General features: G+C 42.9%; 1 protein-coding gene across 7 annotated transcripts in view; it reads left to right on the top strand.

Annotated features, from left to right (window-relative positions):
* HHAT (hedgehog acyltransferase) overlaps positions 1-24,801 on the top strand; it is a 569,735-nt gene that overhangs the window by 112,542 nt on the left and 432,392 nt on the right. For 6 of the 7 annotated variants that reach the window (XR_014523561.1, XR_014523562.1, XM_083494583.1 and 3 more), the window contains exons 10-11: positions 6,072-6,273; positions 20,807-20,951. Coding sequence is in view for 5 of the 7 variants with exons in the window: in XM_083494583.1 (XP_083350709.1) it covers positions 6,072-6,273; positions 20,807-20,951 (347 nt within the window). In the remaining 2 variants the exon portion in view is untranslated. The remainder of the gene's footprint in view (positions 1-6,071; positions 6,274-20,806; positions 20,952-24,801) is intronic. The other variant, XM_083494585.1, reaches the window with a different exon arrangement.

Below are 24,801 nucleotides of genomic sequence, written 5' to 3'. Positions count from 1 at the left end.
ATTGCCATTCCAAAAATGTAAAACAAAGCCCACCTCTCAATAACTTTGTTCTCCTGATTATCATGTATTGTTTTATCTCATCTGTAAGTTTTATCGTTAAGATAATCTGCCAAGATTTCCTCAACCAATTAGTTGTAGGGGATGTTGTCTTTATTCTTGTAATACACTGTTGCAACAATTTTGCTGTTGTTTGCAGTGTAGTAATCAGCTGTAGATCAGTATTAATTACTTCACAATGAAGTATAATTATTATTAATCGTGAAGCTTTGATTTGATTTTTTTAAAAAAACATTGCAAACTGATTCAAAAATGAGGGATTGGAAACATTTAGATAGAGAAAGAAATAGAAGGACAAATTTGTCCATTCCTACTTTGACCACAGAAGAGTGAAAGAAATTGAAGCCCCGTATATTATTATGGTGACCCCTGAGATTTTTGGTGTATTATTTCAAATGAAGTGCAAAGTAGAATGTGAATCCTGGGGGGGGGAGATGCTCATTAGTTATTTTCCCTCGTCTTCTTCCAATTTCTGGTCTTCTTCCATTTGGTCATTAGCAAAGTTTCTACGGTTCATGGCTTTAGTCTCTCCATCTTCTTGCCCATTAAAATATTAAAATCTAGCAAGCACTTAGGCAAGCTTGTTAAATTAGTAAGGAAGGTGTTTAAGAATTTAAATACTGGATAGATTGTAATGCACTTAGGAGCAGTTGTTCCTCTGCCTCAAAAAATTAGTTGTCCTTCTCTGAAACTTGGGTATAGCCATTTTGTAGCTCCTTGTTCTCCAAAAGTCACTTCAGCCATTCCTACCTTCGCCTGAAATACATCCATGTAGCGTGTCTCAAAGACACAAATATTTCATTATCAACCAAGGAAAAGCAATAATGGATGGTAGAGAGGGCTGTCATAGATTTTTACAGTTCCATAATGGACAGTGTGTCCTTTAAATCACTTTTGGAAGTTGGATGACTTTAAGTAGATAATCATATTAAGAGTCATAAATACCTTCTCTGATTTCCATAAAGTGCATGCAACGCTCAGGTGGAATTCCATTTTTAATTATGTTTTCTTGACCCTGATCAAGACCTCTCTGGAGGGAAACAAATCTGCATAGTCATATTTTCGTAGCCCTGGTTCTCCTTGTATTGCCATAGCGGTGTTGAACATTCCTTACACCAAGTTTAATTAAAAGCCCTCAATTTTTGTGTGTGTAGGTGTCCCTTGCGGTCGCCCTGCATCATTGACTTTGTAGTATCCTTGCAGTCTCCAAACTGAAAATCCTATGTGCACGATTGAACAGAGACACTACTCATACAGTCACAATGCACATGCAATGTAACATTTGAGATGGGCGGAGGCATGTTAATTTGTTTCTACATCCCCACCCCGATTCTTGCAGCATTTTGCTCATACACCCACCTTTCTCTCTCATCTTGCAAGTAGCTGTAGCGTGGGCCCAGTGCCCCTCCATGTGTATGATGTTTTTGTATTGGACATTGCAGTTCTCTGGCACATACAAGTTTAATTAATAAGAAATAAGAAGATTTGGTGTGAAAGTGTTAAAATATTGTAAAAAAACAACAACCCAAAACCAGATGGCTTGATGCAAATAAGGTGAAAATGCCACAAAAATGCAGATCTTGCAGGAATTCAGAGTGCTTATTCATCCAGAGGCAGCTTGTAAGCAGATTTATTGAAAGCATGATGGATTTGGGAAGTCTAATACTGAAGCCATTAAGCAGCAGAGTTTGCAAGCACAAACAAATGCTTCCAAAAGGCTGTCTCACTGTGCTGCAGGTAACACTTGTAAGAAACTAAGGAAGTGGTAATTGGGTTTGAAAGTTTTACGTCTTCAAGAAATGTCATTCTTAAATATTTCAGTAATTATGTTTGTGATGCAATAGGGATTTGAAGGGTAGTATTTACATAATCTGTCCAATTCACTAATGGGCATCTTGTGAGTTAAAATTATGATGTGCTGCTTAAATGGAACAGCTTGCCTGCAAGAGATAAGCTGACTTTAAAAAGCTGCCCAGTTACTCGAAAAAGAATGCTGTGCAGTTGTAGAAGGAGTGCTTTGCACAATCACCACCAATACAAGGTGGGCTACTTTTCAGTAAGAAATACTTTAAATTCAGGTAGGTAGCAGTGTTGGTCTGACGCAGTCGAAATAAAAATAAATTGTCTAGTAGCCACCTTATAGACCAGGGGTAGGCAAACTAAGGCCCGGGGGCCGGATATGGCCCAATTGCCTTCTCAATCCTCCCGCAGACAGTCCGGGAATCAGTGTGTTTTACATGAGTAGAATGTGTCCTTTTATTAAAAATGCATCTCTGGGTTATTTGTGGGGCCTGCCTAGTGTTTTTACATGAGTAGAATGTGTGTTTTTATTTAAAATGCATCTCTGGGTTATTTGTGGGGCATAGGAATTCGATCATCCCCCCCCCCCAAAAAAAATATAGTCCAGCTCTCCACAAGGTCTGAGGGACAGTGGACGGGCCCCTTCTGAAAAAGTTTGCTGACCCCTGTTATAGACCAACTAAGTTTGTTCTGGTATATGCTTTCATGTGCATGCCCACTTCTTCAGATACACAGTGTATCTGAAGAGGTGTGCATGCACATGAAAGCTTACTAGACAATTTTTTATTGTACTTTAAATTGTCAGGCTTTTTTCATTAGGTAGGTAAAAATTCTATAACTTAGAGTAAAGACTTCACAATCCATGACTGGGCAATACCTTTATTAGAACCAAACAAAATGTCACGCATTTACGGCAAATGGTTGAGTTCTCCAGATTTTATTACTCAAGGCAATATACTACTCAAATACTTCATTATCTACATAAATGTGATTGGAAGGACAGATCAGGAGTATAAGTACACAGTTTCCCGTGAAGCTGGTGGGACAAATCAGCTGTGAATTAAGTCTCCTATGATTTCAATGGGAACTAACTGCCACTATCATTATTATTTATTAAATTTATATCCTGCCCTTCTTCCCCAAAGAAGTGCAGGACCTCAAACACACAAACAATAAAACATATGAAACATTTAGAAACAAGTCCAATGCAGACCTGGAAAGATCTTTGGCTTGTTGGAAGAAAAAAATCTTCAGCGGGTGCTGGAAAGACAGCAGAGAGAGTGCCAGGCTAATATTCAAGCAGAATGAATTCCAAAGTGCAAATGTCACAACTTAAAAAGCCCAGTTCCTACATTGGGTGGAATGGACCTCCTGATAAGATGCTGTCTGCTGGAGGCCCTCACTGCAGAGTGCAGGGATTGATGAGGTATCCATCAGGTATCCAGTTTCCCCAGGGACATTTCAGGTCTCCAGGTCTCCAGCTGTATAGGTCTGTATACACCAAAACCAGCACCTTGAACTTAACCTGGTAACTAGTATAGCTTGAGTCCAATCTTTCATCAGTTTTAAGTCACAGCCTGACACTGCTTGTGCAATGTGTTACCATCTAGCTCTTAATGGTTCCACTGTCAACACTAAAACTATACCTGGATCCCACCCCCCTCAAGGATTCACATCCAAGACTTTGCATAAGCAAAAAGAAATTAATGCTCAATTAACCAACTGCTGGCACTAGATTGTAAAAGTCAGATAATTGAATCTCTTTCCCTCCTGTACAGCTGCCTGAGCAGTCACCTAAGGAGAGCCAATTGACACCGTGTAAACTGAACTGTAATTGAAAGCACGCTTTTAAATTAAAGTTGTCATTTCTAAGGCTGTTCCTAGTGATGGTCACATTGGTGCCAATTGAGATCATTTGCACAAACAGAGGAGTTTCCTGATGAGAAGCAGCCTGAATCTGCTATAGTTAGAGGATGCTTTCGTGGAAAACATTCTTGAATTATCCTTTCAGGGACCAGCTTGTGTCCTGCGATGTTCACCTTGCTGGCTAGGGCTGTTAAAAAAAACTTCAGATGAGCTTAACAAGCCCAAACAGCATATTACTGATGCGGAAACACACAGTGCTCTGCTTTTTCTGACTTCCAAACCCTGATTCTGACAGATATATTGCCAGACAGAGCTGCCTTCCTCAGCCTGGTGCTATCCAGATGATTTGGACCACAACTACCATAATCCTTGGCCATTGACTGTGTTTGCTGGGCCCAATGGGAACTGCAGGTTGAGGAAGGGAGACCTATCCTTTTAAAATAACCCAAGATGCACCCTGTTGAACTGTCAATTGGAAATTTTTATGTCCCATGTTTTAGCTATCATTAGAACTGATTTTTAACATGAGGAGTGGGGGGCTTGTATGTATTCCATACTGAAGGTATGCAAGAACAACATGAGAGAATCTAAACCACACAGGACAGATCATGTCCAGTTCTTCAAAGGAGTCCTGGTTTGTTTCCCCAGAAGGAGTTTTCTGCCAGTGCAGAACTACTGAAGAAAGCCTGGCAGTCTCTCAATTGGAATGTCTAAATTGCAAGGATGGATAGCACTTAGAAAGCACTTCTGGGCTGCTTGCATAACCTCCAGCTACGATAACACTTGCGGAGCCTCAACATGAAGAGTAGAGGGCTCTTATTACACTTCCCATTCCCCATTTCCCTAGTTTTGTTGTGTGTTTGAGACCAGGATCTAATAATCAAATATTCCCTGGGGGAAATGGCACTAATTAACAATGCATCCCTGTGCCGGTTTACTCAGAAGTAGATGCCACCTCATACAATGAGGTTTATTCACTAAGAAGATGTATGTTGAGGATTGAAGCCTGATTTATGGAACAGAAAGAGCTCAAAGGCTGGTGTTGACCATCATACAGAGAGATGAATAGTGATTCTGAAATGTCGTAAGCATTTGAGAATTAAATGTTGCTACTTCTAATTGCATTCTTCAGTTAGATCTATATCTCCTTAATCCTGTACAATTTGTTTCTATTTCTTTGAAATATCGCTTGGGAAGGGGACTTCATTTCCCCTCAGAACCAGTGGAGCTGTAATAATAATTATAAATGTAAACATTATGGATCAAATGACTGATTGCATTTCCTACCTTAAAAGGAAAACCTAGGTTGGGACCATGTTACAAAAATGGAAGTCTTGGGTTGGGTTCCCCACTCTGTGTGACATGCATCACAACTTACCCTCGCTCTGGGTTCCATTACATGGCCTGATCCTCCCCACTCCACCAGCATCCCTGCCAATGTGGAGAAGAGCCAGTATCTAACTAAGTCATGCTCAGAGTAGACCCAGTGAAATCCATGCACTTAAGTCGGTTGATTTCAGTGTGCCTACTCTGAGTTTGACATAGTCAAATACGATGCAATGATGTCAGGTAAATTGTGGGAGTGAGAGGAAGAACTGAATGCTTCCATTCTCAGCAGCAGCTCTGAACTTTGTGTAATACTTCTGTATAGATACTTATTGGAAATAAAACAGAAAGTAAAAAAGAAACAATGTGAACGAAGGCAAAGATATTACTAAAATTTACTTAAAATTACCAAACAAGGTTTTACCAAAACTTTTCAAAGAAAGTATTTCATCCAACAATAGTGTTTTACAAACCTACTGCGGAAAGATTTAAGAAACCATGCAAGTAAATATTGAATTATTTATTTGCTGTGTAGATGACTGCTTGGTCCAGGTTAATATCCTGTTCCAACACACTGTCTATTTTTAATCGTGTTTTTAATACTCTGTTGGAAGCTACCCAGAGTGGCTGGGGAAGCCCAGCCAGATGGGCAGGGTATAATAAATTATTATTATTATTATTATTGTTGTTGTTGTTGTCGTTGTTGTTGTTGTTAAAGTTTAACCTCACAGGGAATGTGGCATAGCCTGTGTATTCAGTTTTGGCATCTTCCAGGTGGGGGCAGGGGGAGGGAGATGCTTCATCTTGCCAAAAAGCATGAATTATTATTTTTTAGAAACAACAACAACACAAACTCATCCACTGTCTTTAAGAAACTATAGAGGTTTCGGAAAGAAAATGCCAGGTAATTAGTCAAGGCAGCACTTTAGAGCTGCTGGTAAAAACAAATTTATATTGCAGTAGTTGTATTGCTGTGATTTCAATGAAGTCTTAATTACTTCTGCTTATAATTTCCCTGGCAGGTACATTTACATCCCGATGGGAGGATCCCGCTGCAGCATCTTGAAGATGCTGTTCTCCACAGCAATCACGTTCGCTTTTGTAAGCTATTGGCACGGCGGCTATAGCTACCTTTGGTCCTGGGCGATACTTAATTGGCTTGGAGTAGCGGCCGAAAATGGAGTGAAGAGGCTGGTTTCTCTTCCAGCTGTCCGTGACTTAATTGTAAGTTCATTGGTTTTCATGTTTGGACTCGAGTTTTGGGATTGGCAACTTTCTAGAGCTACATAATACAGAAAGTGGTTGTGCTGTGAAATACAATGACAACAAAAGGTAATTAAAAGTCCTTAAGGTCATCCAGTAGGGGATTTTACTTTGCTTAGCGATCTTTAGAAATTTAGTGCAGCTGTTTGTTCATTTATCTGAAGTTGCTTGACTTCAGTTCCCACCACTCCCAGCTAGCATGGCCAATTGTAACGGATATTGGGTGTTGTAGTACAACAACATCTGAAGGGCACTATGTTGGCCACCCCGATTTAGTGCAAAGGAAGTTATTTGGGTCTCTTGTCTGCCTGTATCTCATAGCTTGGTAAGTTATATAATAATAATAATAATTTATTATTTATACCCCACCTATCTGGCTGAGTTTCCCCAGCCACTCTGGGCGGTTCCCAATCGAGTCTCAAAAACAATACAGCATTGTATTGTTCCCTAAACAGGGCTGCCTTCAGATGTCTTTTAAAGATAAGATAGCTGCTTATTTCCTTCATATCTGAAGGGAGGGCATTCCACAGGGCGGGCGCCGCTACCGAGAAGGCCCTCTGTCTGGTTCCCTGTAACCTCACTTCTCGCAATAAGGGAACCGCCAGAAGGCCCTCGGTGCTGGATCTCAGTGTCCGGGCTGAACGATGGGAGTGGAAACGCTCCTTCAGGTAAACCGAGGCCATTTAGGGCTTTAAAGGTCAGCACCAACACTTTGAATTGTGCTCGGAAACGTACAGTGGTACCCCGCAAGATGAACGCCTCGCGAGACGAAAAACTCGCAAAACGAAAGGTTTTTTCGTTTTCGAGTTGCCTCGCAAGACGAATTTCCCTATGGGCTTGCTTCGCAAAACGAAGCTTGCCCCGGGGACAGCGGGTCTTTTCTTTTGAAGCAAGGGGCGGCGGGGAGAAGCGATCTTCTCCCCGCAGCCCCAGGTCCGGGGACAGCGGGAAGCGCTTCCCGCTGCCCCTGACCTCTTTTGAAGCAAGGGGCGGTGGGGAGATCTGCCCCAGCACCTGCCCCAGCCGCCCCGCTTTGGAACGCTGCTCCGAAGTGGGGCGGGGGGGCGGGAACACCTGCCCCAGCCGCCCCGCTTTGGAACGCTGCTCCGAAGCGGGGCGGGGGGGGGGCGGGAACACCTTCTGAAGGCAGGCGGGGGGCAAAAGTCTTTGCTCCCCCCTGCCTGCCTGTCCCGGAGGGCTTTTGAAGGCAGGCGGGGGGAGCAAAGACTTTCGCCCCCCCCGCCCGCCTTCAGAAGAGGTCCAGGACCTCTTCTGAAGGCTGGCGGGGGGCAAAAGTCTTTGTCCCCCCTGCCTGCCTTCCCAGGGGCTTTTAAATCGCCCTGGACAGCGGAGAAGTTCTCCGCTGTCCCGGGGCGATTTTAAAATGCCGCCCGCCAGCATTTTAAGATCGCCCGGACAGCTGTCCCGGGGTTTTTTAAAATGCTGGGGGTGGGAAGAAAAGCCCTTGTTCCCCCCCCCCCAGCCTTCAGAAGAGGTCCGGGGACAGACTGTCCCCGGACCTGGTCTGAAGGCGGTTTCCCTAGGAACGCATTAATTGATTTTCAATGCATTCCTATGGGAAACCGTGCATCGCAAGACAAAAAACTCACAAGACGAAGAGACTTGCGGAACGAATTAATTTCGTCTTGCGAGGCACCACTGTACTGGGAGCCAATGCAGATCTCTCAGCATCGGTGTTATGTGGTCCTGGCGGCCCCTCCAAGTCACCAGTCTAGCTGCCACATTCTGGATTAAGTTCAAGGGAGAAACCTAAAAGGCAAGTATCTTGAATGAGATCTTCTGTGCTAGAAGCCCTGCTAGTGAGACAGAAGCGTACACATGCTCAACAGCTCAACCCCTTCAGTATTGGTGGTGAAGCTTCACCCCCCAAGTGCAATTCAGTATAGATTCTTGCTATGTGAGTATCAAATCCTTTTGTGCAAATCCCATCTTCTCTCACTGGGTGCTTCTAGGCGGCCTGCTTATTGAATATTCATCCTCGTTTGTTTGCGAGAAGATTAGATGACATCAGCTATTTAATGAGCATTCGTTTTGATTTGTTTGCGGGGAGATTAGGTGAAGCTGCATCAAAGCAACTTGTTATTGCACACTTTCCAGTGCATTTGTACAGCCATATTCCCACCAGTGTATTGAACATAGTACTCATCTCCCCACCACCTTGCCCCCTTCCTCCTGGAGCCAGTATGGTGTAGTCGTTAAGAGTGGTGGACTCATAATCTGGTGAACTGGGTTTGCTTCCCCGCTCCTCCACATGCAGCTGCTGGGTGAACTTGGGCTAGTCACACTTCTTTGAAGTCTCTCAGCCTCACTCAGCTCACAGAGTGTTTGTTGCGGGGGAGGAAGGGAAAGGAAATTGTTAGCTGCTTTGAGACTCCTTAAGGGGAGTGAAAGGTGGGATATCAAGTCCAAACTCCTCCTCCTCTTTTTCTTCTTCTTCTTCTTCTTCTTCTGGTAAACAGCAATGACTCTGCTGCTGGGAGGTCAAATAAGCATCACGACCCCCCCAGAGTTGTGCTTTGTGCTTCTGGGGCAATTTAGGGAGGGATATAATCTGTCCTCCAGCCTTCTTTCCAGAAAAGCACTAGCAAAGCACTTGCTACGAGACAACCAAGAATCTTCCTGGTATTGGGTCACAGGCAGAATTGAGAGGCATCCCGGCCTAATATCCAACCTTCCAGTGTGGTGTAGTGGTTAAGAGCGGTAGTCACATAATCTGGGGAACCGGGTTCACGTCTCCGCTCCTCCACATGCATCTGCTGGGTGACCTTGGGCCAGTCACACTTCTGTGAAGTCTCTCAGCCCCACTCACCTCACAGAGTGTTTGTTGTGGGGGAGGAAGGGAAAGGAGATTGTTAGCCGCTTTGAGACTCCTGAAGGGGAGTGAAAGGCGGGATATCAAATCCAAACTCTTCTTCTTCTTCTTCCCCACTGAAGAGCATACCGGAAGCGGATGCGAAAACTACCCTACCACACACAATCCACCCCAACACACAAGGATGGTTTGCATTTGTAAAAGTCACATTTGCATAACGAATGCTCGTCTCTTGGTACGCACCTGGATTTTCTTCTGTAAATTGCATTCCGTTTTGAAAAGTTCATGTCCATTCAAGCAACGAAATGTGTGTCAACCAACTGCCAGCACAGCAGCTTCCTTTCCTGAGCACTTAGTCTGAATGCAGAAAGTACAGGCGCAAAATAGGTACACAAGTTCAAAGTGCTCCATTTAAATGATACGCAGGAAACCATTTGCAGAAGAATGAGAGAGCTTGCGTCAAAAACTCATTTGCATTATGAGTCAGATATTATTGAATGTTGATGTCATCACGGACCATTTTAAAGCCAACTTGAACACCTTTGAAAAATGGATGAAACGAATTTGTGAAATATAAGGTGGGGGTTGGAGGCTCTCTACTTCAGTGGTTTCAATCTCGGTAGTGGCACCCGCTCTGTGGAACGCCCTCCCACCAGATGTCAAAGAGAACAACAACTACCAGACTTTTAGACGACATCTGAAGGCAGCCCTGTTTAGGGAAGCTTTTAATGTTTGAGACATTACTGTATTTTAATATTGTATTGGAAGCTGCCCAGAGTGGGGAAGCCCCAGCCAGATGGGCAGCTTATAAATGAATTATTATTATTATTATTATTATTATTATTATTATTATTATTATTATTAATCCTACCTCCAGGACCATTTCCAGCAAGTAGTGAAGGGGGCAGCAGCACTGTTCAGCACCATGGAAGTTGTCCTGTGGTGTCCACTACGGTTCCATCTTGTCCCTCATATTATTTGACATCTATATGACACCTCTGGAATCTGTCATCAGAGGATTTGCTAGCAAGGTGTTGTTAATATGCTGACAACCACCCAGCTTTATCTCTCTGTTCCATCTGAATTGGGAGAGGTGGCTGAGGTGTTTTAAGGCACCGATAGTTTGCATGTGGGCCAATAAATCAAAGCTCAATCCTGAAAGACAGAGGTGTTACATGTACCGAGTTCTCAAGTCTGGGAGATAGAGAGACAGCCTGTCTTGGATGCGGTTGTACTCTGCTGGAAGGAGCAAGTCTATAGCTCAGGAGTGCTCCTGGATTTAACATTGTTACTAGAGTCTCAGGTGGCCTTGGTGGCCAAAACTGCTTTGTCTGCCCCTTTGGGGCAGAAATGTTGATATTTCATGTTTGGTAACTTCCAGATTGGACTATTGCGGTGCACCTACATGGGGTTGCCCTTGAAAACGACTTAGAAACTTCAAATGATCAAGTGCTCTTTGCTTTAAGATATATTTTTAGGGTCCACTCTAGTTGTGCCTGTGATTTGTCTAATCATGATATCTGTATATTATTACCTCCTGGATCAGAGAGAACATGGCAGTTCCTTAACTGGGGATCATGAGTAGGGGGACAGCCATTTCAGTTATGTCCTGCTGGTGGGCTTCTCAAAGCTATCCGGTTGGCCATTGTGGAAATAGAATACTGGACTGGATGGGACTTTGGTGTAATCCAGCAGGTTTGTCACTCAGGAAACATAATGGTGCATGCAGAGTGTGACTGGACAATGAAACAAATGGGCAGTCCCTGCTTCCACAGGGGTACAGGAGCAGCCCTTGTGTGTACACTACAGGTTAGAAGGTCTGTATCAGTGCATATACTTTTTTTCTTCTGGGTAAGTCCATTTGGTGGCTTCCATATACATTAGATTCTCCATGCAAGCATCTAGAGCAGGGGTCAGCAAACTTTTTCAGCAGGGGGCCAGTCCACTGTCCCTCAGACCTTGGGGGGGGGGGGGCTGGACTATATTTTTTTTGGGGGGGAGAACGAATTCCTATGCCCCACAAATAACCCAGAGATGCATTTTCAATAAAAGGACACATTCTACTCATGTAAAAACACGCTGATTCCTGAACCGTTCGTGGGCCGGATTTAGAAGGAGATTGGGCTGGATCTGGCCCCCGGGCCTTAGTTTGCCTACCCATGATCTAGACTTAAGCAGATACCCAGTGTAGGTACATTGCACATGCTCTTTCAGTCATGGGGACTGGAACTCAATTCTGTGTGAAGTTCAGCAGGCTCTGCCCCTTGACAGCATTTAAGCAGCTCTTAACAACCATGGGATGCGGGTGGCGCTGTGGGTTAACCATGGGATGCGGGTGGCGCTGTGGCTGTGGGGGGAAAATGGTCGTCTGTCACGGATGCTTTAGCTAAGATTCCTGCATTGCAGGGGGTTGGACTAGATGACCCTGGGGTCCCTTCCAACTCTTAAGATTCTCTGAGTTTATAATCATGTTCGTTCATGCTGGCTTTAGTAACATTTTGCACTGTTTTGAAATGTCCGCATTTAACTTTGTTTTAAAACTGCGCTATGCTTTATATGTTCGCGTGTGTGTGTTATTCTTTTTATAAAGCACTCTGGGTAGCACTGGGTTTGAAAATCAATCTGTAATTTATTTTAAATGAGTAAAAATATAATTAAATAAATCTTCGTGCCGGAAGAGCAATCCCCAGCAGACCAGAAATAAAAAGAACCAGGACACATAACCACTTTTACAGCAGTAACATTCCTGCACTGAGTGATGCAATAAGCAAGCATCAAATGAAACTACGTGCAGATGACTCATCTTAAGGGGTGACTGAAAAATCCATCTCAAAAACCACCACAACAACAACCAAAAAGCCAGCTTTATGATTTAGTCTTTGGAGAGCAAGGTTAGTCATTCTCCTCTTAACTATTTAGCCCATTTCTGAATCAGTGAAAATAAGTTCTAGGGGAAAGCTACGAAGAGCTTACCTTGCAAACATACAAATAAATCCAGGCTTTCTTTTCAGACAGACATCCCCACCTCCACCACTTAGGCACGATTGACTCACTCGCGACCTTATGATGACCGTGTGATGCTGGGAAAATAAATAAATAATCTTATTTTAACCTGAAATGGTGGGAGACAGGTGGAAAGTCCTTGTCAGTGAGTCAAAAATCCAGGGGGGAGAGGCGGATTTCAAGGGCTCCAAAATGGTGTGAGCGAGCTCAACAACTGTTGGGCGTGAAACTGTTTGTATTGCAACGGGCTCCCCACTTACGTGCATGTGTGTAGTGTGGGCACTGCTCATTTTGGTTCCACCCACCACTGGCATGGTTATAACCATAGTTTAGAGGTCCCGGGCCCTAAGGAAGTCAGACTATCCTCCACCAGGGCCAGGGTCTTTTCAGTGATGGCTCCGATCTGGTGGAATGCTCTGTCCCATGAGACTAGGGCCCTACAGGATTTAACCTCCTTCCGTCGGACCTGTAAGACAGAGCTATTCTGCCTGGCCTTTAATTTGAACTCAGCCTGATCTTTTATTTCCCTTCTCCCCCCCCCCCCCTTTATGAAGATTACCATCTCTGGGACGCCACAGCTAATTCTCCCCTGGCCTCCTCGCTGGCCCAAGTAGGACTAATTTAGCCAGCTAGTCCTGGTGACTATCTAATGTTTGGATGGATTGATTTTTGAACTTTGAATTTTATTGTTATTCATGCTTTTATACTGTATTTTATGCTGCTTTTATGTTGTATTACAATTAAGTGTTTTAAATTTGTTGTTAGCTGCCCTGAGCCCGGGTTTCTCAACCGGGAAGGGTGGGGTATAAATAACAATTTTTGTTGTTGTTGTTGTTGTTGTTGTTGTTTTTACCTGTGGGGGGAGCACAGCCTCAGGCTAAAAAAAAATCACCTATCCCTGACCCTAAGGAATATATTAATTACTGTATCTGTTCGGTTAGTGATGTGATGGTTGGAAAGTAAAATTTGAGGCTGCCACTATTGTTTAATGAATGCCTGAGACTGCAGTAGATTAACACTCACACTTTTATAATCTAAAAGTGACTATACCAGGGGTCTGCAACCCGCGGCTCCGGAGCCGCATGTGGCTCTTTTACACATTTGCCGCGGCTCCGGGGGGGATACTAGCGAGGGGAGGAGGCGCATTGTGCGCCCCGACACTCCTCACTGTGGCGGGTGCTGTAATGGCTGTGACGTCACATGGGGGCGGTGCGTGCATTAGTCACGCACCGTCCAGACGTCACCTTCCCGCCCGCTGTCAGATCGGACATTAAGGTAAGAAACAATATATGCAGTGTTATATTTGTTTTAAATGTCGCAATGGTTTTGCGGCTCCCTGTTTTTTCTCTCTTCGGAAACAGGTCCAAGTGGCTCTTTTTGTCTTAAAGGTTGCAGACCCCTGGACTATAAAACAGCCCTAACAAACCCACAATTGCAGATCTTGCTTGTGCTTCAGTCCTAGGGTCACATTTCACCACAGCTTTCTCACTGCAGGTTTGTTGATCAAAAATCATTGCCTGTAATTGCTGTGTCAGGCAGATGAGTCAAGCAGTGATAAGTCTATTTGGCACATTTGCTTATATTTATGGATGGACGTTGACCCTACACCCCACGCACCCATCCCCTCTCACAAATATTCATGCTTTCCAAAAGGGCAACTTTCACAGCAGCAATCAGAGCTCACGAAAATTCAACGCAACACGCTTTAATAGTATTTATCAAGTGGTACTAAATTATCAAGATGCTCCGCAGCTGTCTGTACTTTGTAGTGTTCTTACTGCATTAGGAAATATCATCCAGCAGACAAGAATGTGCAAGGATTTGAACTGTCTGATCAAATGAACAGATTGATTTATAGGCACTTGAAGCACAAATAGTTTTGCTTTCTCTCTTGATTGTCCACCCTTCTCCTTTCGCCAGTAAATTACTACTTCCTCTGTGCCAGCTCCAGCAGAATAAATGCCCAGGCACTCCCATATTTTCTTTCTCTGCTTGACATGTGAAGGATATTTGAAAGTTAGGTCATGATAAGAAGCTAAAGATGTCAGCGGAAGTCATATGTGAACGTCCATAAAAATTCCATCTGTTTAATTTGAAAGGTGTATTTGGATGACACAAGGCACAAAAAAGAGATTATTTTGATTTTTTTTGGGGGGGGGGGTAACGTTTAAATGTTGGATACCCGTTTTAAAAATTAGTCCTATTAAGATGTTAAGATATTTACCATTTTTTTTGATGGGGGGAAAAATCAACAGATGGTGCAGTTTTTATGCAATTAAACTGTTTTTGACTAAAACATATGATTTAATACTTTTTAAATTGCTGCTTTTGATTTTTATGCCTTCAAATTCTGTCCCTCAATGGACACTCAGTGAACACAGGAATCCTCACCTGATCTGGTCATGGAAAGGGTTAGTGGATGGACAGCTTTTTCATGATTCCATAGGTGGAGCTGCATGCCTGTTCCTCATTGGTGGGATGATTTTGTATGGGTAATTCCACAGTCAGCTTTGGCTATGTGTTGCTGTCCTCTTCTAAGGAAACTGCTGCTAATGGCAAGTGGGGAGGGCACTGCCTGTGGGACTTCCTACGGCAGGGGTTCTCAACCTGTGGGTCCCCAGATGTTGTTGGACTACAACTCCCATCATCCCTGAGCTCTGGCTTTGCTAGCTAGGTGTGATGGGCGTTGTAGTTCCACAACATCTGGGGACCCACAGGTTGAGAAAGGCTGTCCTATGGGCATCTGGATGACCAGTGGAAGTAGAAGAGGCTGGATTAGTTGGGCTTTTGGCCCGATGCAACAGCACTCTTCTTGTGTTCTTATGCTCTTGTTGCAGTTGGTTGCCAGGAAGAAAATCTGGCAAGTGGTGAACAAGGTGCATATCATGCAATGCAGATACGGTCCCGTGCTGTACCTCCCATAGAAGTCTGTAGTTTTGTACCTTGTCATGAACTGAGGACATCACTCGCTAAGTAGGCAATTGCAGCAGCATGGAGACACTGGCTTTGCGTGTCTCCATTTCTGGTTAATAGCCAGCAGTAACCTTGTAAATGAATGGGTCCATCCCTCTTGTATCTCCAACCAAAGACTGCTGCTGTGTGTCCTTGCATGAACTGATGGCATCACCTTCAGGAAGCCAGCATTGCAGTGTGATGAAACCATGCCTGGTTAGTTTTCAGTGACTACTTCTCAACAGTGGCAAACTGCTTCATGTAGTCGCAGCTGGTGATTAGGACATTTGCAGATGAACCACTAGTAGACAATGATCAGAATCCATACAGCCTTCAAGGTTGGAGGACATTCTACTGGGTGATTTATTTGTTTGCTGAATGAACAGATCATATTCACCCTTGGAATAATGCTGATTGCATTTTTATCACGGCATGAAAATGACATGTACACACATTTACAACTTCTGCAGGAAGATATTTCTTCTGTGGCTTATATTGTCACAGAAATCTGCAAAATGAGTTTGAATTCCTAGAGCACCTTACAGGATGGCTCCCTGATGCCCCTCTTGCAAGGGATAGGATTTTTGGTCCTGCAGAGAATTGCATACAATATCTTCCTTCCACAGAGTCACAGCCACTGCTGAAATTATATGTTGCTTTCTGTTATTATCTTGTTTGTTTTTGTGATGTGAGTCTACTGCAAAATATTCACCAACATTTCTCGCCTGGACAGTGCTGACTCACACACTCTAGATTGAGTACCAGGAGTGGCAGACGATCAATTGACACCATATTTCAAGCACAGAAAAGGAAATTATAATGGTATTTTTATACCCACGCCTTCCATTCATATGGCAGCTTAACCCTTTCATTTTCATCACATTCTAGACTGCCAAACTTTTATGCTTACATCGACCTGTGGCATTTTAAGTACTTTGGGCATATCCCAAAGTTACCCGTGTCATATATGAATTAATGATACCCTGGAAAACCATTGAAGATAGGCCTAGATTGATGATCTTGGTTTATGTTTGAATATGGACAAATGATTTGTCTCTGCATACAGAACCACTGTTTGATCCTATCAGTATCTATACATCTGTCAGTAGAATATTTAATAACCACATTTAGCTTCTTTCCTATCGCATTTGGAATGTTTATGGATTGTTCATAGGTCGGGAGCTTCAGCAACTGTAAATATTAAGAAAATATGTTGAAAATGTTTTGGATTGATGCAATAAATGTCTGTGTACAGATATCAGTCATTCCTGCCTTCAGTTTTGAAGCTGTATTTGACTGGTGATATATAGATGTAGATATAGATATATATAGGTATAGATGAGCTAACAAGGGTAAGTCACTTTGTAAAAATATAATGCATGTTTGTTATTAGTGCTGTTTCTCATACTCAGTCAGAAAATTGATACATAAGATGATAATGTCCATGAAATAATAAAAATATGCTTTCCAAATCCATATTTAATAGTTACACACACACACACACACACACACACACACACACACAATAGTTACCCTACTGTGCTTGAAGTAAGTCCCTTGATATCCCAGTTACAGTGGTACCTTGGGTTACATTACCTTCGGGTAACGTAATTTCGAGTTATGAACGCTGCAAACCCAGAAGTTTATACTTCTGGGTTTCGTCGTGCGCACATGCGCAGAAGCATTCTGCACGCTTTGCGCATGCGCAGAAGCGCTCTATCGTGCCATGCAAGTGCTCAGAAGTGGTGCCTCTGGATACGGACTTTTCATGGTAAGTACAGACCCCCGGGACGAATTAAGTTGGTATCCACTGTATTTTTATGAACTTCCTATAACAATACATTAGGATTGGAGTGCATGTTGCCCCACTGCTTGCCACAAGACAAGTTTGGGGTCCTTCGGGCAAGGGAAGGTGGCTAGAGTAGAAACGAAGCCCTGATTCTGCTTGGCAAGATTTGAACTGATGTTTGGCTGAGCAGGATTGCTCACCTATTCAAGCACCCCTGCTTGAACTCTCATGACACCCCAAGGTGGGGTATTACTAACAAAGAATTCATGTAGAATCATAGAATCATAGAGTTGGAAGAGACCACAAGGGATTCTTCCAAGCAGGAAACACCATCAGAGCACTCCTGACATATGGTTGTCAAGCCTCTGCTTAAAGACCTTCAAAGAAGGAGATTCCACCACACTCCTTGGCAGCAAATTCCACTCTTCAAACAGGACCTGTTTTCAGTGAGGATAACAGGAACAATGCAAATGGTGCCTTGTGCCTTTTACAGATGTGGCTGGCACAAAGTAAACAAGGGTAAACCTTTTCCTGTATAAAAATACAATTACAAGGAAAGCTTCACATGTTGACATTTTCTCTGTCAGACATCTTTTTACTTGTTTATGAACCCTGATTTGGTTTGGACTCTATACGTCAGCCCAGCGGCTTGCAACATACCAAAAGCTGAAAGAAAATGGCTGTGGATGAACTTTTTATGAAGAAAAAGTTTATTTGGATGAACTTGAACTGAATTAGTTGGTTTTGTACAAAGGTGGACTTAAACTCAGGGCTTTTTTCAGCCGGAACACACTGGAACTCCGTTCCAGCACCTCTCAGGTGGGTGCCATTGCCATTCTAAGAGAACGAGGGAGGTGTTCATGGTGAGTTCTGGCACCTCATTTTCTAGAAAAATAGCACTGCCTACACAAATATTATTTTCTGTCACAAAGTAACACTTGAGCACGGCTTCAGTTACCCATCACAACATTTTCCTCTGTGAATGTGGGCTTCTCTTGTGCAGACATCAACTTATGGATGGTGTACCTGGGATCTGTGCAACTTTGCGGTCAGAGTCAGCCCCCATCCCCCCTTCTACACAGAGAGCCTTTCATATGGATAACATGAGAAGAGGACTTAAAGCAGCAATTAAACCGACCACATGAATGGCATTTCTTACGGTTTTGAAACATGTAATTTAGCAGTAAACTATGGCTAGTTTAACCCAGTTCACTGCAAGGCTAGTTTAAAAAAATTCAAATAAAAATACTGCAAGTGCAACAGAGGGCTAAATGTGTTTCCAGACTGTTCACTCTAATATTAATGTACTCTGTGGTTGGTGTCAACCTTGTAATAAGAAAGCTCTGAATGTTTTATACATGCATAACATTGAAAGCTTCACAAACATGGCCAATGGTATGTAAAAAATGTAATAAATTATGGATTGCTATCTTTGAAACAAATAGAAGTAGGAATACTGTTGCTTGCACATATTAAATGGCTGCAAACCTATACTTGCTTACCTGAGAGTGAGTTCCCTTGAACATCTGAGCAGATGTGTCTAGTTCTCTGCTGTTAAGTTTAAACATACTGTATTTTTTGCACCATAACACTCACTTTTTTCCTCCTAAAAAGTAAGGGGAAATGTCTGTGCGTGTTATGGAGGGAATGCCTACGGGTGGCATTCCTATGGATTTTCCTCCTCTAAAAACTACGTGCGTGTTATGGTGGCAAAACCTCTGTTTCCAAAGTTATTTGATTTGATTTTTTGGAAAACAATCTGCTAACCCAGTGATATGAATTCTTAGCAGCTTTAATAGAGGAAGGTATATAGTAATATTAATTGGATCCTTCAATAAAAACAATTATGGTAGAAGAATAATCATAAAGCTAAATTATGGAGACAGGAAAGGTATTTATATTTTGAGTTAACATCCCTGTGCTTAATTTGCTATGTGAATTTATTTTTTCCTACTCACGTCTCTTAGCCTATAGTGACTTCTGTGTTGCTGTTTTTGAAATGCATATTGATGATTGTAGTATTGAACATTCAAGCTGTCAAGCACAATCCAGACTCTCTGTTCATGAAAAAAGCAAGAACATAAGACGAGGCCTGCTAGATCAGGCCAAAGATCCATCTTGTCCAGGATTCTGGGCTCACAGTGGCCAACCAGATCATAGCATTGTAGAGTTGGAAGGGACCCAAGGTCCAACCCCTGCGGTGCAGATGCCTGTCAAAAGCCTTCTAGCAGGACTTGAGTGATTCCCAGCAACTGGTGTTCAGAGGCATATAGCCTTTGGCAGTGGAAAAAAGAATGTCGCCAACATGGCTAGCAGCCATTGAAAGCTTTAAATATTTCAACATTCAGCTTCACTGGATGACCCCCAATTTTGCTATTATGAAAGAGAAACTTCTCCCTTTCCATTTTCTCCACATCTTGTAATACTATCACCATGCATAATTATCACAGTTATGCACACACGTGCATTACTGTTACAATGGCGAAAGTTAACGCCATTGTAAGTTCCCCCGTTCCAAACAGTTCACAAGGAACTTGGATGAATTTGACTTACGCCACCCTTTTCATGAGCTATGTTCTGCTGGGTTGCACGGTTGCATGACTGAGCTGAGAGCGGGGTTGGAATACATGAAAGTCTCTCATTGTCCCGCTGCTGGAACAACCCCTTTTAGGGACTAACTGTGGTGTAAGTCAAGTTCTGCCAGCTGAGTCCCAGCTAAAGTGGGGTGAGCGACTTAGGCTGCCATAGCCCTGGCTGAGTACACATCTCAGTTGGGAAAGCCCAAGATCTGCTGAATCTAAACCCTCTTATCTCAGCAGATCTTGGGTTTGGAGTTCCCTGTTAATTGGTTCGCACAATAACCATACAGTTTGCAAAACCAGTGAGTTGTCTGGAAATATAGCTGCTTCTAATCGTATGTGCTTTGAAACTTTCTGTGTAGTACCCCTGGAAGACAACTATTGACTCTGTTGGGGTGTGTGTTTTTTAAAACCTATATAAATCCCAGGGCAATTCCTTTAAATGTGGTGCACTAAGCCAAGGTGCTTTCCAGCATTACTTTCAATGCAGCGGATAATTCTTCCTAGAATGATGCCTTATTGCTGTAAACCAAGGACCGGGAACTTGCCACGCTCCAGATTTGTTGAACTCCCACTTCCACCACCCTCTGCCAGCAAGGCCAGGGGCAGGGTAATGGGATTTGTAGTCTAACAACAGCTGGAGAGTGGCAAGTTCCCCATCTCTTTTTTTTAAAATATTAACATTTACAGGAGAGCAAGAGCTTCTCCCCACTCTCACGACTTCACTATACCTATAGCGGTCACCCTAACACCACCATGATTTATTTCTAACCTTCTAGTATTAAGATTTTATTGTTAGCTGCCTGTTTAAAATTTGCTTCTCAGAACCATTTTATTGATATTTTTATGGTTTGCAATAAACAAGAAGTTTACAACGCAGTAACAAAATCTCCACCTGAAAACTTAACAATAAACTGAAAACAACATAACGTCTACGTTATAATACTTGCTATTCCAATATATCAAGAAAAATACCCGTTTCTCCATGAATTTATTTGCTTGTATTCTCTGGTAGTAGGTTAGTTTGACCATTTTCACCATGGTCCAGATCTTTTCAATCTCTTTAAAAGTAGTGAGAGGAGCTAAAGTAATCAAATTGATTGCCATCTCTTGATCACTGTCTATGAAAGCACCTTTTATGTATCCAAGCAGAAACGTCTTAGGTTCCATAGGGATTTGTGTTCCTAACGATTCTGATATTATTTCCAAGGGAAAACACATCCCTGTATTTGGGGACAGTTCCAGAAAATATGGTTGTAATCTGCTTTTACTTCTCCACATGCCCAGCAATTATCCCTTCCTAACTTGTATATTAAATCCAACTTACCTTCTTTTCAGAACCATTTTTTGTCCCCAAGAGGCTGTCGGCGACTCCATGCAGCTCTGGCATCTGTGTCTACCATGTGGTTGATCTTCTCCAACCTTATCTTTCTCGGAGGGAATCATGTTGGCAGAATCTACTGGAATAGGATCTTCATAGAAGGCAAGCTATAGCAATCTGATTTTTAAAAATTATTATTATTATTATTATTATTATTATTATTATTATTATTATTATGAGACATGCCTTCCTGGAATTTGATTCAGCATTGCAAAACACATGAGCAGCTTTCTCAGACGCCGTTCCCTGTGTCTTGCACTATATGCTTTTGGTTCAGTTAGTCCTCCTTCTCCTTGACATCATCTCAGCAGTAGTCATTGTAGCATTTCCCCAGGGCTTGTTGGCTTTCAGCCTGAACCTTTGTTATTTATTTTTATTTCAGGCACTTTTTAGAAGCATTTCCTGCTGGGACTTGGAGTGTCCTATAGCACAATGGACCAGAACAAAAAATAATAATATAAAATCCCTAAAAGTGGACAAGTATTAAAGCCAAAGTTGGATAAACTAAGCAGCAGCATTTAAAAAATATTGGGTTGCATCCAACTAAGTTCTACTCTGCTTTGCGTGCAGAAAGTCCTTTGTTCAACCTGTGACATCTCCAGGTAGGGTCCAGAGCCACTGCCAGTCAATGTAGACAATACTGAATTAGATGGACCCAATGGTCTGGCTCAGTATAAGGCAGCTTCCAGTGTTCCTATGCAAAAGCATATAGAGATGAAAGAGGAAGTGGGAGAGAGTGTCACTCTTCCTACTTCCTCTTTCAGCTCGCTGTGTTTTTCAAGGGAGACAAAGGTACCCAGCCTTGCTGCCTTGTAATGAAGGGGGCAGAGAGTGTGTATGGGGAGGCTCAGAGATTCTGTGGGTGCCAGGAGTTCTCAAAGGTGCCATTACACCAGTAGGCATCACAGTTGGACAAGCTCTCATGTATTTTCATTTCACACAACATTTTGCACCTTTTTTGCACTTTTTTTGTAGCATGAACTTTCATAGGCAGGGGACTATGTCACCAGATGCAGAGAATGTCTAGGATGCCCGGAATGTTTCCTCTCCTCATCGAAGGCACTCACTGCATCTGTATGCATCATACAGAGTTTTTAGGTGCCTCAGCAATAATTGTTTTTCTGTACTGCCCCCATTGTGCAGTAAATAGGATATGAAATATCACTTTTAAGCAATTTGCTGGTCAGACCCATAGTACTGAAATGTGAAAAACTCAATTTCAAAACTGCTCAGGGCAATGGTACTACATCTTCCTTGTTGAGAAGTAAGAGACATTAAATTACAGAGTGTTAAAAATAATCTTTCTATGACTCTCTCTTTCCTCTGTTCCATTTATGTGAGAGGTAGTCACCTAGAAGAACTTTGCAAATAATAGTTTGTGAGATGGCAGGCTACCACCGACAATTCCTTATTGTGCGGTTCCTTCCCTCGTTCACAGCCACCTAATTACCCATTGCTTCAACTATCAAGGAATCACCACTAGCATCAGGAAAAGCTCTGCACTTACCCATCCCAGAAACACAGAGCAGCACCATAGAGCTGTGGACACTTTTCTTTGGTGTTTGTCTTGCACATTATATAGTGTTGCCATGTATGGGCTTTCATACGTCCCAGACATTTAAGCGATTTCTGCCCGGACGCTGTTTACAAGGGCTGAATACCGTCCATGTCCAGGAAATTCCCAACATGTGGCAACCCTAACATTAAAGGCCAAGCAGCTCTATAAATAGAGAGCAGGGAGTGCTGGGATCGCAGCACACTATGCTGTAATTCTGGGTTAAAAGGTGTGAGCAGCCATTTGCTACTCCTCAGCTGGCCTCTTATAGCGCAGGTCCAGATCTGAACTTTTTACAGTTATCCCATTTGTGCATTTGCACGTGTATGTTATATAAAACATGTTAAACAGTACAGTTGCGTGATTGAACACACTAGGATAACTTTGGGACCAGATCATGTTTTTGGAGGGATACCAAACTTTGTGTTACACCATGCTCAAGTAGAAACATTATTGCAAGTAGAAACCACGTGCCTCAATATCTGAAAATTGTCATTGTGTTTTAGTCCACAAATGATATGAATTTGGTGTTTTTGTGAAAAGTGTAAGATCCTTCCTGATTGTGGTTGAAATATGTAAAATTGCATCTTTGAACCCAGCAGAAGAAAGGTGACTTTTCTCTTGGATGGGAACTTCTTTATTTTGTCTTCAAATGATCTGCCTTGCCATTTGCAACAGTAGCTTAAGTTTGAAGTACAGCAAAACAGACATTTTATGTTTTGTTTTCTACGTAATCAGGCCCATCTTTATGAATTAGGTGCTGGCTGCATCGTTACAGATTATGTACAAAGCAGATCAAACACGAACCAACACCGTATCAACAGCAGTCTTCACCTGGACATCCAGTGTCATCGGGAGGCAAATGACATAGATAGCCTGAGCAGGGTGGTACAGGCAGGGCGGCACTGTTCATACAGCGTGTTGAGCTCCCTATGCCTTGTCCTCCCCCTCTCAGTGACCGGCAGCGATTCATGGCATTGGGAAACCAAGAGAGCAACACCACTCTCTCTGCGCCAACCTCTGTAGGTACATAGCCCAGTTGAAAGAATCAATGCTATTTGGACATCCCAGATAAGGGTTTATGGAACCATCACCATCACTCTCCTTGAGAAGTGTTTCAGCTACATCAAAACTTCCTTGAGTCCCCTCCAATGTCTTCTGACGTGTACCAACCACAACCCTCTCAGAAATTTCACTGTGAGCAAAATGCAGGGCAAATGTAGCTTGTAAACTCGGCAATAATAATTCTCATTATAGCAAAAGCTGGCTTGGTCACAGGAATGGTTGGATCCTATATCCAGAATCGCTGAGTTCACACATTACAGTAGTCTGAAAGGGTCTTGTCCTTCAGCTGTCAGGATCCTTTACATGTGCGAATGAAGAACTGGGTGAACAGGCTCATAGTACGAAGGTCTGTTCTTGTTTCAGGCACCTGGCACGTAGCCAAATATAACCTGGTATTTGTTCTGTCTGTTTGCATAGAGCTGAAAAACCAGTCATTGTCATAGGGAAGGTAAAACAGCATTTAAAAAAGAAGATGTACACGCTATTTTTAGAGGCAAGAGACGAAAGCATGATTTTCTCCCAGATTACCCGATTGTCTTGACTGCTCAGGGTTCTGTTGAATCAAATAACTTTGGGCAGGCATTGTATTTAATAATGAAGTGGAACATTGCAATTTTAAATCAAAGAAAGCTACTTGGACTTGTAAGTGTACAACTTAATCTACACTCACAGGCCCTGGACCTGCGATCAGATTAGGGTGGCCCTGTTCTCTTCTTTGCAGAGGACTGTCCTCTGTTTGAAGGGCTGTCAGATGATCCTCCTCTGTTAGGAGGGTCCAAGAACAGTTTAAAGATAAAAGAGCCATCCAATGGGAAAACAAGGTCCTTGAAGTTGCCCATCAGTAGGTCAGCAGGTGGAGCAGGCCCACAAGCCACCTTTTCCCAGTTGTCCCCTTGTGGGGAGACAACTGCATTTCTAATAATTGCAGTAATTATTTCTGAACTTGCATCTGTACATGTAGGATTGTATTCTAGTTCTATGCAACTGGGTGTCTGCTTGTGAAACAGGACCCCTCTTTCCTCTCCTCCCCCATGGGCCCCCCAAATTTGCTCCAGAGAGTCTTCCAGACCTGTGGGGAAGTTCAGTTGTACAAGCAGACATTCCCTACGGGAGCAGGACAGCAGTGCTGGATACCAACACATAAAAATGGTATACGCAACTGCTATGCAAATCTGTGCCCTCTTTGGCCCACATTTTTGGTAATGCACATAGGTTGCCACCTTAGGTCAGAGTGATTGCAAATGCCTGTAGTTTCTGGGTACCCCAAAACTACCATATGATCTCTAAATTTCCTTCATTCTTTATTTTACGTGAGCTCATAGTATTCAGTGT

This window comes from Podarcis liolepis (assembly GCF_965112155.1).
Source record: "Podarcis liolepis genome assembly, chromosome: 3".
NCBI classification, from domain to species: domain Eukaryota; kingdom Metazoa; phylum Chordata; class Lepidosauria; order Squamata; family Lacertidae; genus Podarcis; species Podarcis liolepis.
The sequence above is the reverse complement of the archived record's forward strand: the minus strand, read 5'-3'. Positions and strand labels throughout refer to the sequence as shown.